The sequence below is a fragment of the Coregonus lavaretus genome (genome assembly GCF_964263955.1).
Source record: "Coregonus lavaretus genome assembly, chromosome: 21".
In the NCBI taxonomy this organism is placed as follows: domain Eukaryota; kingdom Metazoa; phylum Chordata; class Actinopteri; order Salmoniformes; family Salmonidae; genus Coregonus; species Coregonus lavaretus.
Genome location: NC_140008.1, coordinates 334,105 through 346,891, shown reverse-complemented (window position 1 = coordinate 346,891; position 12,787 = coordinate 334,105). Strand labels below are relative to the sequence as shown.

General features: G+C 42.7%; 1 protein-coding gene across 1 annotated transcript; it reads left to right on the top strand.

Annotated features, from left to right (window-relative positions):
- The first annotated feature begins 768 nt into the window (after positions 1 to 768).
- dnaja (DnaJ heat shock protein family (Hsp40) member A) lies at positions 769 to 12,454 on the top strand. Its single transcript, XM_084185902.1, has 8 exons — positions 769 to 901; positions 1,226 to 1,380; positions 2,484 to 2,664; positions 3,716 to 3,820; positions 4,346 to 4,573; positions 4,946 to 5,176; positions 8,943 to 9,043; positions 11,460 to 12,454. The coding sequence occupies exons 2-8, from the start codon at positions 1,249 to 1,251 to the stop codon at positions 11,694 to 11,696; spliced, it is 1,215 nt and encodes a 404-aa protein (XP_084042028.1). The 5' UTR covers positions 769 to 901; positions 1,226 to 1,248; the 3' UTR covers positions 11,697 to 12,454.
- The last annotated feature ends 333 nt before the right edge of the window (positions 12,455 to 12,787 follow it).

The window sequence follows — 12,787 nt, the reverse complement described above, 5'->3', positions numbered from 1 at the left end:
TAATTCAAATTCCAGGGTGTGCAAGCTCTTAAAAAACACTTTTCGTTTGATTTGGTCTTTAAAAGACCTTCACTTGAAAATCGAGAAAAAAGCGGCAATTGTATTTATTGTTTGTCGATTTTGAGACTATATAGCCAACAGGCCTACACTTCCTCCTCAAAATAGTCAGAATTTCTAAGATAACTGAAGAAATCTATCATTAATTTTTTCATTTTTGCCGAGGAGATCTTAGTAGTGCAATTTTACATCTAACTAAGATGTTTGGTGCAGTATTTTGCAATGAAAACATTTGCATGAAAACGACTCCTCTCTCGTTGAAAGACCCTACTGTTGATCAATCACCGACGAAGGGGTGTAGACTTCCGCTACCGATTGAGGTTTGCCTCAAGAAAAAATGTCGTGTACCCGAACAGCCGAAAAAAGTCCAAAACGAATAAAAACGTTACAGAATGTCCTTATAATAAATGCACGAACGCCCCGAATTGGGGTCTGCATGTGCATTATTGGAATTTAGCTCCCCGGGACCTCCCTCAAAATAGATAAGGCATTATAATAAAATAATAATATGCCATTTAGCAGACGCTTTTGTCCAAAGCCACTTACAGTCATGTGTGCATACATTTTTACGTACGCATTGATTGACAGGCAATAAATGAAATGGATAAGGCATTGATTGACAGGCAATAAATGAAACGGATAAGGCATTGATTGACAGGCAATAAATGAAACGGATAAGGCATTGATTGACAGGCTCGTCCTGATACTGTTTCTAGACGAAACATCCGGCGTCAGTCGGAGCTCCAGAAAGTTCTGGCACAGTCTGCTGCAGTATATAAAACCAGACATCTTCCTCGGAGGCAGTATTCAAGACGGGCGTTTACTGGCACTGACGAACAAAAAGGTAAATAGACGACATGTTACTATGGAATTGGAATAGTTTGTTTTCAATATTTTCTGTTCATTAGAACAAGCTCTTCGATAAAAGCCAGACATCGTTGACAACTGCTAGCTAGCTTTGCCAGACGAGATTCTTGTAGGCTACAGTTGCCAACTATATGTGGCTATTTATTTGAAACAACATTGTAACTTGTCAGCATTTCTAGCTCCTTGGTAGCCAATATTCAATATTCGGCTTTTCTTTATCTTCAAAGAGGGAGGTTAGTTTACTTTTATTTTAAGCTAACAGTAATTGATTTGGTGTATCTAATTCTCATGCCTCTGTTAGCTACTACAGATCCTCCCACGAAGATGGTTAAAGAGACAGGTTTCTATGACACTTTAGGTGTGAACCCTAAAGCCACACCAGACGAGATTAAAAAAGCATACAGAAAACTGGCACTGAAATACCACCCGGACAAGAACCCGAATGAAGGAGAGAAGGTAGGCTAACTGTCTATTTTAAACAGCACACATGGCTAAATGGCTTCTAGGACTGACAGGGACAGAATGTGAGGAAGGAACCTTCTGGAATGACCTCAGGGGAAGGCGCTATGTGCCAACCTGGTCTCAGAGCGTTTTGTATTATTCTGTACGTATATCCGAGATACTACAGTTAGTATGATATGTTTCGTATGTGTTAATTTGTGGATGTCCATCAGCCGTTTCGTATGATAAGTTACGAATTACATTTCGTACTATATGTTACGAATTTGCAAAACATACACTGAATGTTACATATTTGCAAAAACGTATGTTACAAATTCTGGCTAGGTGGCTAACATTAGATAGCCTAGGGGTTAGGGTTAAGTTTAGGAGTTAGGTTAAAGGGTTAGCTAACATGCTAAGTAGTTGCTAATTAGCTAAAGTTGTCAGTGATGAGATTCGAACTCGCAACCGTTGGCTTGCAATATGTTCATGTTATACTATATTAAGGTATCTGTGACCAACAGATGCATGTCTGTATTCCCAGTTGTGAAATCCATAGATTACGGCCTAATGAATGTATTTCAATTGACTGATTTCCTTAAATGAACTGTAACTTAGTAAAATCTTTGCAATTGTTGCATTTGTTTTTGTTCAGGATAATTTGGTTGTTTCGGAACAAACGTTTACTATGTTACGTCTAGTCTGAGACCAGGGTGGGATTGCAGCACCACCCCTAACTGTAGCCTTATCTCTGCTCTAGGTTGATTTAAATGTACTGGGTGAACCCTGAAAATAACACGCACCTGTTTGCTATTCAGTTGTTCTCTAGCCTGAAGCCTAAAATGAGTGTTGCTTCTCTGAATAAATAAATCCTTACGCAATGATAAATGATTTAACACTGACTAGCTATTTTGATATGGCAGTTAAACAGAAAAATGAGGAAGCTCCACACTAATATTGAAATAAATCTATTCCATCTTTGGTATTGCAGTAAAAGACACACATGTTTAAATGTAGCTACAATTGTCATGGAGTTGGCTATTACGGTATTATAAGAATCCAAAACCTTTTGACATGATGCATGATATTGACATTACATAATGGTCTCTTCCCTCCAGTTCAAGCTGATATCTCAGGCCTACGAGGTTCTGTCAGAGCCCAAGAAGAGGGACCTCTACGACAAGGGGGGAGAGCAGGCTATCAAGGATGGGGGCATGGGGGGAGGAGGTTCCCCTATGGACATATTCAACATGTTCTTTGGAGGCGGAGGCAGAATGCCTCAGCAGAGGGATAGGAGAGGTAATAGGAATGTTACAAATTTACTGTCTCACATTGGGGTGGTTTCCAGGACACAGATTAGTCTTAAATCAGCTTATCACAGTGCCATCCGTTTTGTCTCCAAAGCCCCATACACTACCCACCACTGTGACCTGTACGCTCTCGTTGGCTGGTCCTCACTACATATTCGTCGCCAAACCCACTGGCTCCAGGCCATCTATAAATCACTGCTAGGCAAATCCCCGCCTTATCAACACCCACCCGTAGTCTGCGCTCCAGCAGGTATATCTCACTGGTCATCCCCAAAGCCAACACCTCCTTTGGCCGCCATTCCTTCCAGTTCTCTGCTGCCAATGACTGGAACAAACTGCAAAAATCTCTGAAGCTGGAGACTCTTATCTCCCTCACTAACTTTAAGCATCAGTTGTCAGAGCACCTTACCGATCACTGCACCTGTACACAGCCCATCTGAAATTAGCCCACCCAACTACCTCATCCCCATATTGTTATTTATTTTGCTCATTTGTACCCCAGTATCTATTTGCACATCATCTCTTGCACATCTATCATTTCAGTGTTAATACTAATTGTAATTATTTTGCACTATGGCCTATTTATTGCCTTACCTCCATAACTTGCTACATTTGCACACACTGTATATATATTTTCTGTTGTATTTTTGACTTTATGTTTTGTTTTACCCCATATGTAACTCTGTGTTGTTGTTTTTATTGCACTGCTATGCTTTATCTTGGCCAGGTCGCAGTTGTAAATGAGAACTTGTTCTCAACTGGCTTACCTGGTTAAATAAAGGTGAAATAAAAAAATTAAAATTAAACTAATCCAGGACTAAGAAGCAAGAATCTCCATTGAAAAAGCTTTTTAGTCAAGGATTAGGCTTTGGATAATCTGTGTCCAGGAAACCGCCCATTATATGTTATTTGTGCTACTAAAAAATGAGAAATCATATTGCGTTGTTATTGTGTAGTGATGATTGTGTGTTTGGTCCAGGTAAGAACGTGAAATCATATTGCGTTGTTATTGTGTAGTGATGATTGTGTGTTTGGTCCAGGGAAGAACGTGGTCCATCAGCTCACGGTGACTCTGGAGGAGATGTACAATGGAACCCAGAGGAAACTGGCCCTGCAGAAAAACGTCATCTGTGAAAAATGTGAAGGTATGTTGCAATCCAATATCGAAACCAAGCTCCCCCCATTATCAGATTTGTAGGAGTACTGATCCAGGATCAGTTTTACCTCTGAAATCATAATGAATAAGAGGGGGTACATGATCCTGGATCAGCACATTTACTCTGAGACGCATTGTGAATACGGGTCCAGGTCTCGTGTCTTCCTTCTGAGTTCCGCCAGGTCTGAAGTCCATTACTCTAACTCTGTCTAGACTTGTACTACAGGTTACGACTCCTAACTCTTGGTTGTCTGTACTACAGGTTACGACTCCTAACTCTTGGTTGTCTGTACTACAGGTTACGACTCCTAACTCTTGGTTGTCTGTACTACAGGTTACGACTCCTAACTCTTGGTTGTCTGTACTACAGGTTACGACTCCTAACTCTTGGTTGTCTGTACTACAGGTTACGACTCCTAACTCTTGGTTGTCTGTACTACAGGTTACGACTCCTAACTCTTGGTTGTCTGTACTACAGGTTACGACTCCTAACTCTTGGTTGTCTGTACTGCAGGTTACGGCGGTAAGAAGGGCACCCTGCAGACGTGTGGTTCATGTAAAGGCAGAGGAGTGGAGATCAAGGTGCAGCAACTCGGGCCAGGCATGATACAGCAGATCCAGACCATGTGTGCAGAGTGCCAGGGAGAGGGTGAACGTTTCAACACTAAAGACCGATGCAAGACCTGCAACGGACACAAAGTAGAACGCAAGAAGAAGATTCTAGAGGTTCACATTGACAAAGGTTTGTTTGAGGTCCTCTTCCCTTGTTGGGATGTTTTAAAACGTTTAAAATAAGTGATTTTACTGTACAATACTGAGATGTATAATCCCCAAATGGGAAATAGTTTTCCCCAAATTCCCTAGAGCTTGAATATCAGAAGTTTCAACTTGCTGTAAATAATAGTGTCTGGGGCGCCCTCTGGTGGCGTGTCTGGGGCGCCCTCTGGTGGCGTGTCTGGGGCGCCCTCTGGTGGCGTGTCTGGGGCGCCCTCTGGTGGCGTGTCTGGGGCGCCCTCTGGTGGCGTGTCTGGGGCGCCCTCTGGTGGCGTGTCTGGGGCGCCCTCTGGTGGCGTGTCTGGGTCTGAACTAACCTGTATTACTATGCATCCTGTAGGTATGAAGGGGGGTCAGAAGATAGCATTCCACGGGGAGGGTGACCAGGAGCCTGGTCTGGAACCAGGTGACGTGGTGATCGTGTTGGACCAGCAGGACCACCCAGTGTACCAGAGGCAGGAGGATGACCTGCACATGAAGATGAGCATCAAACTGGTGGAGGCCCTCTGCGGCTTCAAGAAGACAATCCGTACGCTAGATGGCAGGGTGCTCATTATCACCTCTCCACCAGGTAATACATTATAGTGGGTATCATAAGAATTCACCCCCCTTGGATTTCTTAAAATGGGTATTTTGTTACGTTACAGCCTTATTTTAAAATTGATCAACTTGTTTTTTTCCTCATCAATCTACACACAATACCCCCATAATGACAAAGCAAAAACAGATTTTTAGATTTTTTTTCAAATGTATTGAAAATAAAAACATACCTTATTTACATAAGTATTCAGACCCTTTGCTATGAGACTCAAATTGAGCTCAGGTGCATCCTATTTTCATTGATCATCCTTGAGATGTTTCTACAACTTGGAGTCCACCTGTGGTAAATTCAATTGATTTGGAAAGGCACACACCTGTCTATATAAGGTCCAACAGTTGACCGTGTATGTCAGAACAAAAACCAAGCCATGAGGTCGAAGGAATTGTCCGTAGAGCTCAGAGACAGGATTGTGTCGAGGCACAGATCTGGGGAAGGGTACCAAAAAATGTCTGCAGCATTGAAGGTCCCCAAGAACACCGTGGCCTCCATCATTCTTAAATTAAAGAAGTTTGGAACCACCAAGACTCTTCCTAGAGCTGGCTACCCGGCCAAACTGAGCAATCGGGGGAGAAGAGCCTTGGTCAGGTGACCAAGAACCCGACGGTCACTCTGACAGAGCTCCAGAGTTCCTCTGTGGAGATTGGAGAACCTTCCAGAAGGACAACCATCTCTGCAGCACTCCACCAATCAGGCCTTTATGGTAGAGTGGCCAGACGGAAGCTACTCCTCAGTAAAAGGCACGTGACAGCCCACTTGGAGTTTGCCAAAAGACACCTAAATGTCTCTCAGACCATGAGAAACAAGATACTCTGGTCTGATGAAACCAAGATTTAACTCTTTGGCCTGAATACCAAGCATCACGTCTGGAGGAACCCAGGCACCGCTCATCACCTGGCCAATACCATCTCTACGGTGAAGCATGGTGGTGGCAGCATCATGCTTTGGGGATGTTTTTCAGCGGCAGGGAATGCGAGACTAGTCAGGATCGAGGGGAAAGATGACTGGAGCGAAGTACAGAGAGATCCTTGATGAAAACCTGCTCCAGAGCGCTCAGAACCTCAGACTGGGGCGACGGTTCACCTTCCAACAGGACAACAACCCTAAGCACACAGCCAAGACAACGCAGGAGTGGCTTTGGGACAAGTCTCTGAACATCCTTGAGTGGCCCAGCCAGAGCCCGGGCTTGAACCCGATCGAACATCTCTGGAGCGACGCTCCCCATCCAACCTGACAGAGCTTGAGAGGATCTGCAGAGAAGAATGGGGGGAAAACTCCCCAAATACAGGTGTGCCAAGCTTGTAGCGTCATACCCAAGAAGACTTGTCTGTAATCGCTGCCAAAGTACTGAGTAAAGGGTCTGAATACTTACAGTACCAGTCCAAAGTTTGGATCGACTCATTCAAAGGGTTCTTTATTTTTACTATTTTCTACATTGTAGAATAATAGTGAAGACCTCAAACTATGAAATAACACATATGGAATCATGTAGTAACAAAAAGTGTTAAACAAATAAAAAATATATATATTTGAGATTCTTCAAAGTAGCCACTCTTTGCCTTGACAGCTTTGCACTCTCTTGGCATTCTCTCAACCAGCTTCATGAGGAATGCTTTTCCAAAAGTCTTGAAGGAGTTCCCACATATACTGAGCACTTGTTGGCTGCTTTTCCTTCACTCTGCGGTCCGACTCATCCCAAACCATCTCGATTGGGTTGAGGTCAGGGGATTGTGGAGGCCAGGTCATCTGATGCAGCACTCCATCACTCTCCTTCTTGGTAAAATAGCCCTTACACAGCCTGGAGTTGTGTTGGGTCCTGTTGAAAAACAAATGATAGTCCCACTAAGCCCAAACCAGATGGGATGGCGTATCGCTGTAGAATGCTGTGGTAGCCATGCTGGTTAAGTGTGCCTTGAATTCTAAATAAATCACAGACAGTGTCACCAGCAAAGCACCCCCACACCATAACACCTCCTCCTCCATGCTTTACGTTGGGAACCACACATGCGGAGATCGTCCGTTCACCTACTCAGCGTCTCACAAGGACACGGCGGTTGGAACCAAAAATCTAATTTGGACTCGTCAGACCAAAGGACAAATTTCCACCGGTCTAATGTCCATTGCTCGTGTTTCTTGGCCCAAGCAAGTCTCTTCTTCTTATTGGTGTCCTTTAGTAGTGGTTTCTTTGCAGCAATTCGACCATGAAGGCCTGATTCACACAGTCCCCTCTGAACAGTTGATGTGTCTGACTTGAACTCTGACGCATTTATTTGGGCTGCAATTTCTGAGGCTGGTAACTCTAATGAACTTATCCTCTGCAGCAGAGGTAACTCTGGGTCTTCCATTCCTGTGGTGGTCCTCATGAGAGCCAGTTTCATCATAGCGCTTGATGGATTTTGAAACTGCACTTGAAACTTTAGAAGTTCTTAATTTTCCGTATTGACTGACCTTCATGTCTTAAAGTAATGATGGACTGTCATTTGTCTTTGCTTATTTAAGCTGTTCTTGCCATAATATGGACTTAGCCTTATTTGGTAAAAGACCATCTTCTGTATACCCCCTCTAGCTTGTCACAACACAACTTAATGCATTTGAGCGAATCAGAAGAAAATAAATTCCACAAATTAACTTTTAACAAGGCACACTAGTTAATTGAAACGCATTCCAGGTGACTACCTCATGAAGCTGGTTGAGAGAATTCCAAGAGTGTGCAAAGCTGTCATCAAGGCAAAGGGTGGCTATTTCATTAGTTAACTGCACCCTCTCTTAACAAAAACACTTTAATCATTTTTCATATTACATTCACAATCCACAGGATGGAAACTTCATCTATGCAGTGGGTATACTTTCCAAGTTAGTATGTCTTTTAACATTTTTAATGACTTCACAAAATTACATTCGTGTTCTATAGATCGCCTCTGACCATTCCCCAAGTTCTACGTTAGAAATATTGTTCCAGTATTCGATTTTGAACGTGGTAGAGTTTCAGCGGGAAATGGGTCTGTTGAAACAAAGCACATTCCTTTGGTGAATTTGAAGAGCACCGGCCTGGATTTTCTCCCTTGGTTTTCAACAGGACGTGAGTTGTTAATCACCACTAGTTCTTTCCTTCCCCCTCTACGGGTGAGCGGGGGTCTGATTGAAGTTATTCATTGCAAACCTGATCTGACCTATTTGGATTCTCGTGGTCAGTCATGACAATATATTTAAATGGTGCTTGGACCTCCTGGTATCATATAAACACACAAGACATGGAAAAATAAGTAGTTGCAGGAAATGAGCTTCAATATTTTCTCTCCGCCAACGAGGGGTGTGAACAGTTTGGGGTCACATGGAGTTTATTACTACACCGATAAATGACAATATCAATCCGGACCTTTGCAACCTAGGAAATGTGTGTGACTGGACCTTCTCAAATAGTACTTGAGTATCTCTGCCCTATTATTTCACTTAATGAATCCAAGTAACTTATTGTGATTTTTGTTAAGCAAATGTATACTCCTGAACTTATTTAGGCTTGCCATAACAAAGTAGGTAAATACAACGACACTTTGTTAAATTTTTTTAAAATTAATTTGTCAATTTGTAGAATGTTCTTTTCACCTTGACATTATGGAGTATTATAGTATTAGTAGTATTCTGTTTCCCCCCCTAAAATATCACGATTTAAGACCTTCATTCCCACTTTGTAACGCAACAAAATATGCGATAATGCAAGTTGTGTGTTCTTTGTTTCCAGGGAAAGTAGTGAAGGCCAACGATGTGAGGTGTGTTCATAATGAAGGAATGCCCATCCACAGAGACCCTTACGACAGAGGACAGCTCATCATTCATTTCCAGGTTAGTAGGCTCTATTGGCCTGACTAAACTAACACATGATATGTAGCTGCCCAGTGTGATTGAACTAATACGTGATATATAGTAGTGTTGTCACGATACCAACATTTTACAAACGACACGATACCAGGCCAAGTATCACGAAACCGAGCAGTATCGCGATACCACAGTGAGAATTTTTTTACCCTGTTCACATTTTCTAAACGTTCTCTAAAAACCTAGCACTGAAATTCACACTTCTACTCAATACAACACATTTACTTTAACTTCACACTGTTCACTGTATAATAGAATGCTGCATACAGTGGGGAAAAAAAGTATTTAGTCAGCCACCAATTGTGCATGTTCTCCCACTTAAAAAGATGAGAGGCCTGTAATTTTCATCATAGGTACACGTCAACTATGACAGACAAATTGAGAATTTTTTTTCCTGAAAATCACATTGTAGGATTTTTAATGAATTTATTTGCAAATTATGGTGGAAAATAAGTATTTGGTCACCTACAAACAAGCAAGATTTCTGGCTCTCACAGACCTGTAACTTCTTCTTTAAGAGGCTCCTCTGTCCTCCACTCGTTACCTGTATTAATGGCACCTGTTTGAACTTGTTATCAGTATAAAAGACACCTGTCCACAACCTCACAGTCACACTCCAAACTCCACTATGGCCAAGACCAAAGAGCTGTCAAAGGACACTAGAAACAAAATTGTAGACCTGCACCAGGCTGGGAAGACTGAATCTGCAATAGGTAAGCAGCTTGGTTTGAAGAAATCAACTGTGGGAGCAATTATTAGGAAATGGAAGACATACAAGACCACTGATAATCTCCCTCGATCTGGGGCTCCACGCAAGATCTCACCCCGTGGGGTCAAAATGATCACAAGAACGGTGAGCAAAAATCCCAGAACCACACGGGGGGACCTAGTGAATGACCTGCAGAGAGCTGGGACCAAAGTAACAAAGCTTACCATCAGTAACACACTATGCCGCCAGGGACTCAAATCCTGCAGTGCCAGACGTGTCCCCCTGCTTAAGCCAGTACATGTCCAGGCCCGTCTGAAGTTTGCTAGAGTGCATTTGGATGATCCAGAAGAGGATTGGGAGAATGTCAGATGAAACCAAATGGGGCGGCGCACAATTGGCCCAGCGTCGTCCAAGGCAGGGATGTAGCTCAGTTGGTAAAGCATGGCATTTGCAACGCCAGGGTTGTGGGTTCGATTCCAGTATAAAAAAATATGATGTTAAAATTTATGCACTCACTAACTGTAAGTCGCTCTGGATAAGAGCGTCTGCTAAATGACTTAAATGTAAAATATAACTTTTTGGTAAAAACTCAACTCGTCGTGAGTTGCATCCAAAGAACACCATACCTACTGTGAAGCATGGGGGTGGAAACATCATGCTTTGGGGCTGTTTTTCTGCAAAGGGACCAGGACGACTGATCCGTGTAAAGGAAAGAATGAATGGGGCCATGTATCATGAGATTTTGAGTGAAAACCTCCTTCCATCAGCAAGGGCATTGAAGATGAAACGTGGCTGGGTCTTTCAGCATGACAATGATCCCAAACACACCGCCCGGGCAACGAAGGAGTGGCTTCGTAAGAAGCATTTCAAGGTCCTGGAGTGGACTAGCCAGTCTCCAAATCTCAACCCCATAGAAAATCTTTGGAGGGAGTTGAAAGTCCGTGTTGCCCAGCGACAGCCCCAAAACATCACTGCTCTAGAGGAGATCTGCATGGAGGAATGGGCCAAAATACCAGCAACAGTGTGTGAAAACCTTGTGAAGACTTACAGAAAACGTTTGACCTGTGTCATTGCCAACAAAGGGTATATAACAAAGTATTGAGAAACTTTTGTTATTGACCAAATACTTATTTTCCACCATAATTTGCAAATAAATTCATTAAAAATCCTACAATGTGATTTTCTGGATTTTTTTTCTCATTTTGTCTGTCATAGTTGACGTGTACCTATGATGAAAATTACAGGCCTCTCTCATCTTTTTAAGTGGGAGAACTTGCACAATTGGTGGCTGACTAAATACTTTTTTCCCCACTGTAGATAGCTGCACAGTATGATTTAATTAATACATGATAGATGGCTGCACAGTATGAGGTAGGTTCCTGCCATCAGCTCTGCTTGTTTAAGGAGATCCCTTCTAATCTAAGAAGATTATCGTTGTGGTTTTCTAAGAGCCACCTCTCACAGCCTGCTAAGCCTGTATCGGGGTTGTCTGAAATGGCACCCTATTCCCAATATAGTGCTCTACTTGTCTAGGGAGCCCTGGTCAAAAGGAGTGTACTATATAGGGAATAGGGTTGGTTGCCATTTGACACACAGCAGTGATACAGGCTGACATTACATGGAGTACAACTAGTGTCAGGTCTGTACTCACCTCTCCATGTCCTTCCCCATCAGGTGGAGTTCCCAGATAAACACTGGCTGCCAGAGCACCTCCTCCCCAAGCTGGAGGCCCTCCTCCCCCCCAGAGACGAGCATCTGATCTCAGACGACATGGAGGAGGTAGACCTGACGGAGATGGATCGCAACTACTCCCAACAGAGGAGCTCCAGCAGTGGAGGAGGGAAGCCGAGCTTCGACGATATTGACGATGAGGAGGGGGGTGGCCAGGGCGTGCAGTGCCAGCAGCAGTAGAACGTAGAAACTCATGCTGCGCTGAATGTTTCGTTTGTAGAATCTATGTATACAAATCACGTCAAACTCAGTTCCTGAAGGACTGGGTTTGACAAAAGCCTTATTCATTAGAGTTCATAGTCCACTGTTCTCAAGCGCTGCACTGAAATGCCTACTTTCACAGCAATGTCATGTTTTAGGTAGTACATCCAAGCCATATCTCTTTAGGCAGTACATCCAAGCCATATCTCTTTAGGCAGTACATCCAAGCCATATCTCTTTAGGCAGGTACATCCAAGCCATATCAGTTGTTTTCCTCCAGATACCATTCAACAGCCTGTTGTTTACCTGTGTGGATATACTGAGGGTCAGGTTAGGATAATTAATGTGGCAGATTAGGTGTAATAACCTTTATTCCCCTAACCTGCTATGTTAAAGTCAGGGAAAGGGTTAACTACAAAGCGCCAGTTGTCAAAAGCTGTTGTCCCCGACACGACCACTAGATGGAGCTGTAGGCCTACTTCATCTAGCCACAATGGGAGAAACGTAAACGGACCATCACTCCCAACATACATCACTATCATTACACCTGCACTGTTTTTCTCCATGTGTAGTGTAAGTTGTGTGTGTGTTGTTTTATTTTATATGGATATGTTCATAAGAGTGATACTAGGAGGTACAGGAAACAGACTTGTTGCTTAGGTTCCATAACTCACAACGGGAACCCGTATGCTTTCTATGAAGGTAATGTTACTTTCCCAAATAAAACCGCAAGAATGCCTTCTCATTTTTTTAAAACAAAGTTGACATTTTTATTATCGCTGCGTTGGATTGTGCTTTCAATTTAATCTGGTTCTCTTTATACGATTCATATCCGCAATTGTCAAGTATCAGCATACACATTATTATAAAGCCAATATCAGTTATATATAATACATTACATAATCAATAGTCTTATTGAGAAGATTCACTTTGGACAAAAGTTGTAGGCTATTGAAAGTAGGGCTTTTATTCTGAAAACTGGTCTGATGGCAGAAAGATCAGCCGTGTCATTTTACTATTCCTCATGTCATTTTTCTATAGTTCTGTTTTTCTCTGCATTGTTGGGAAGG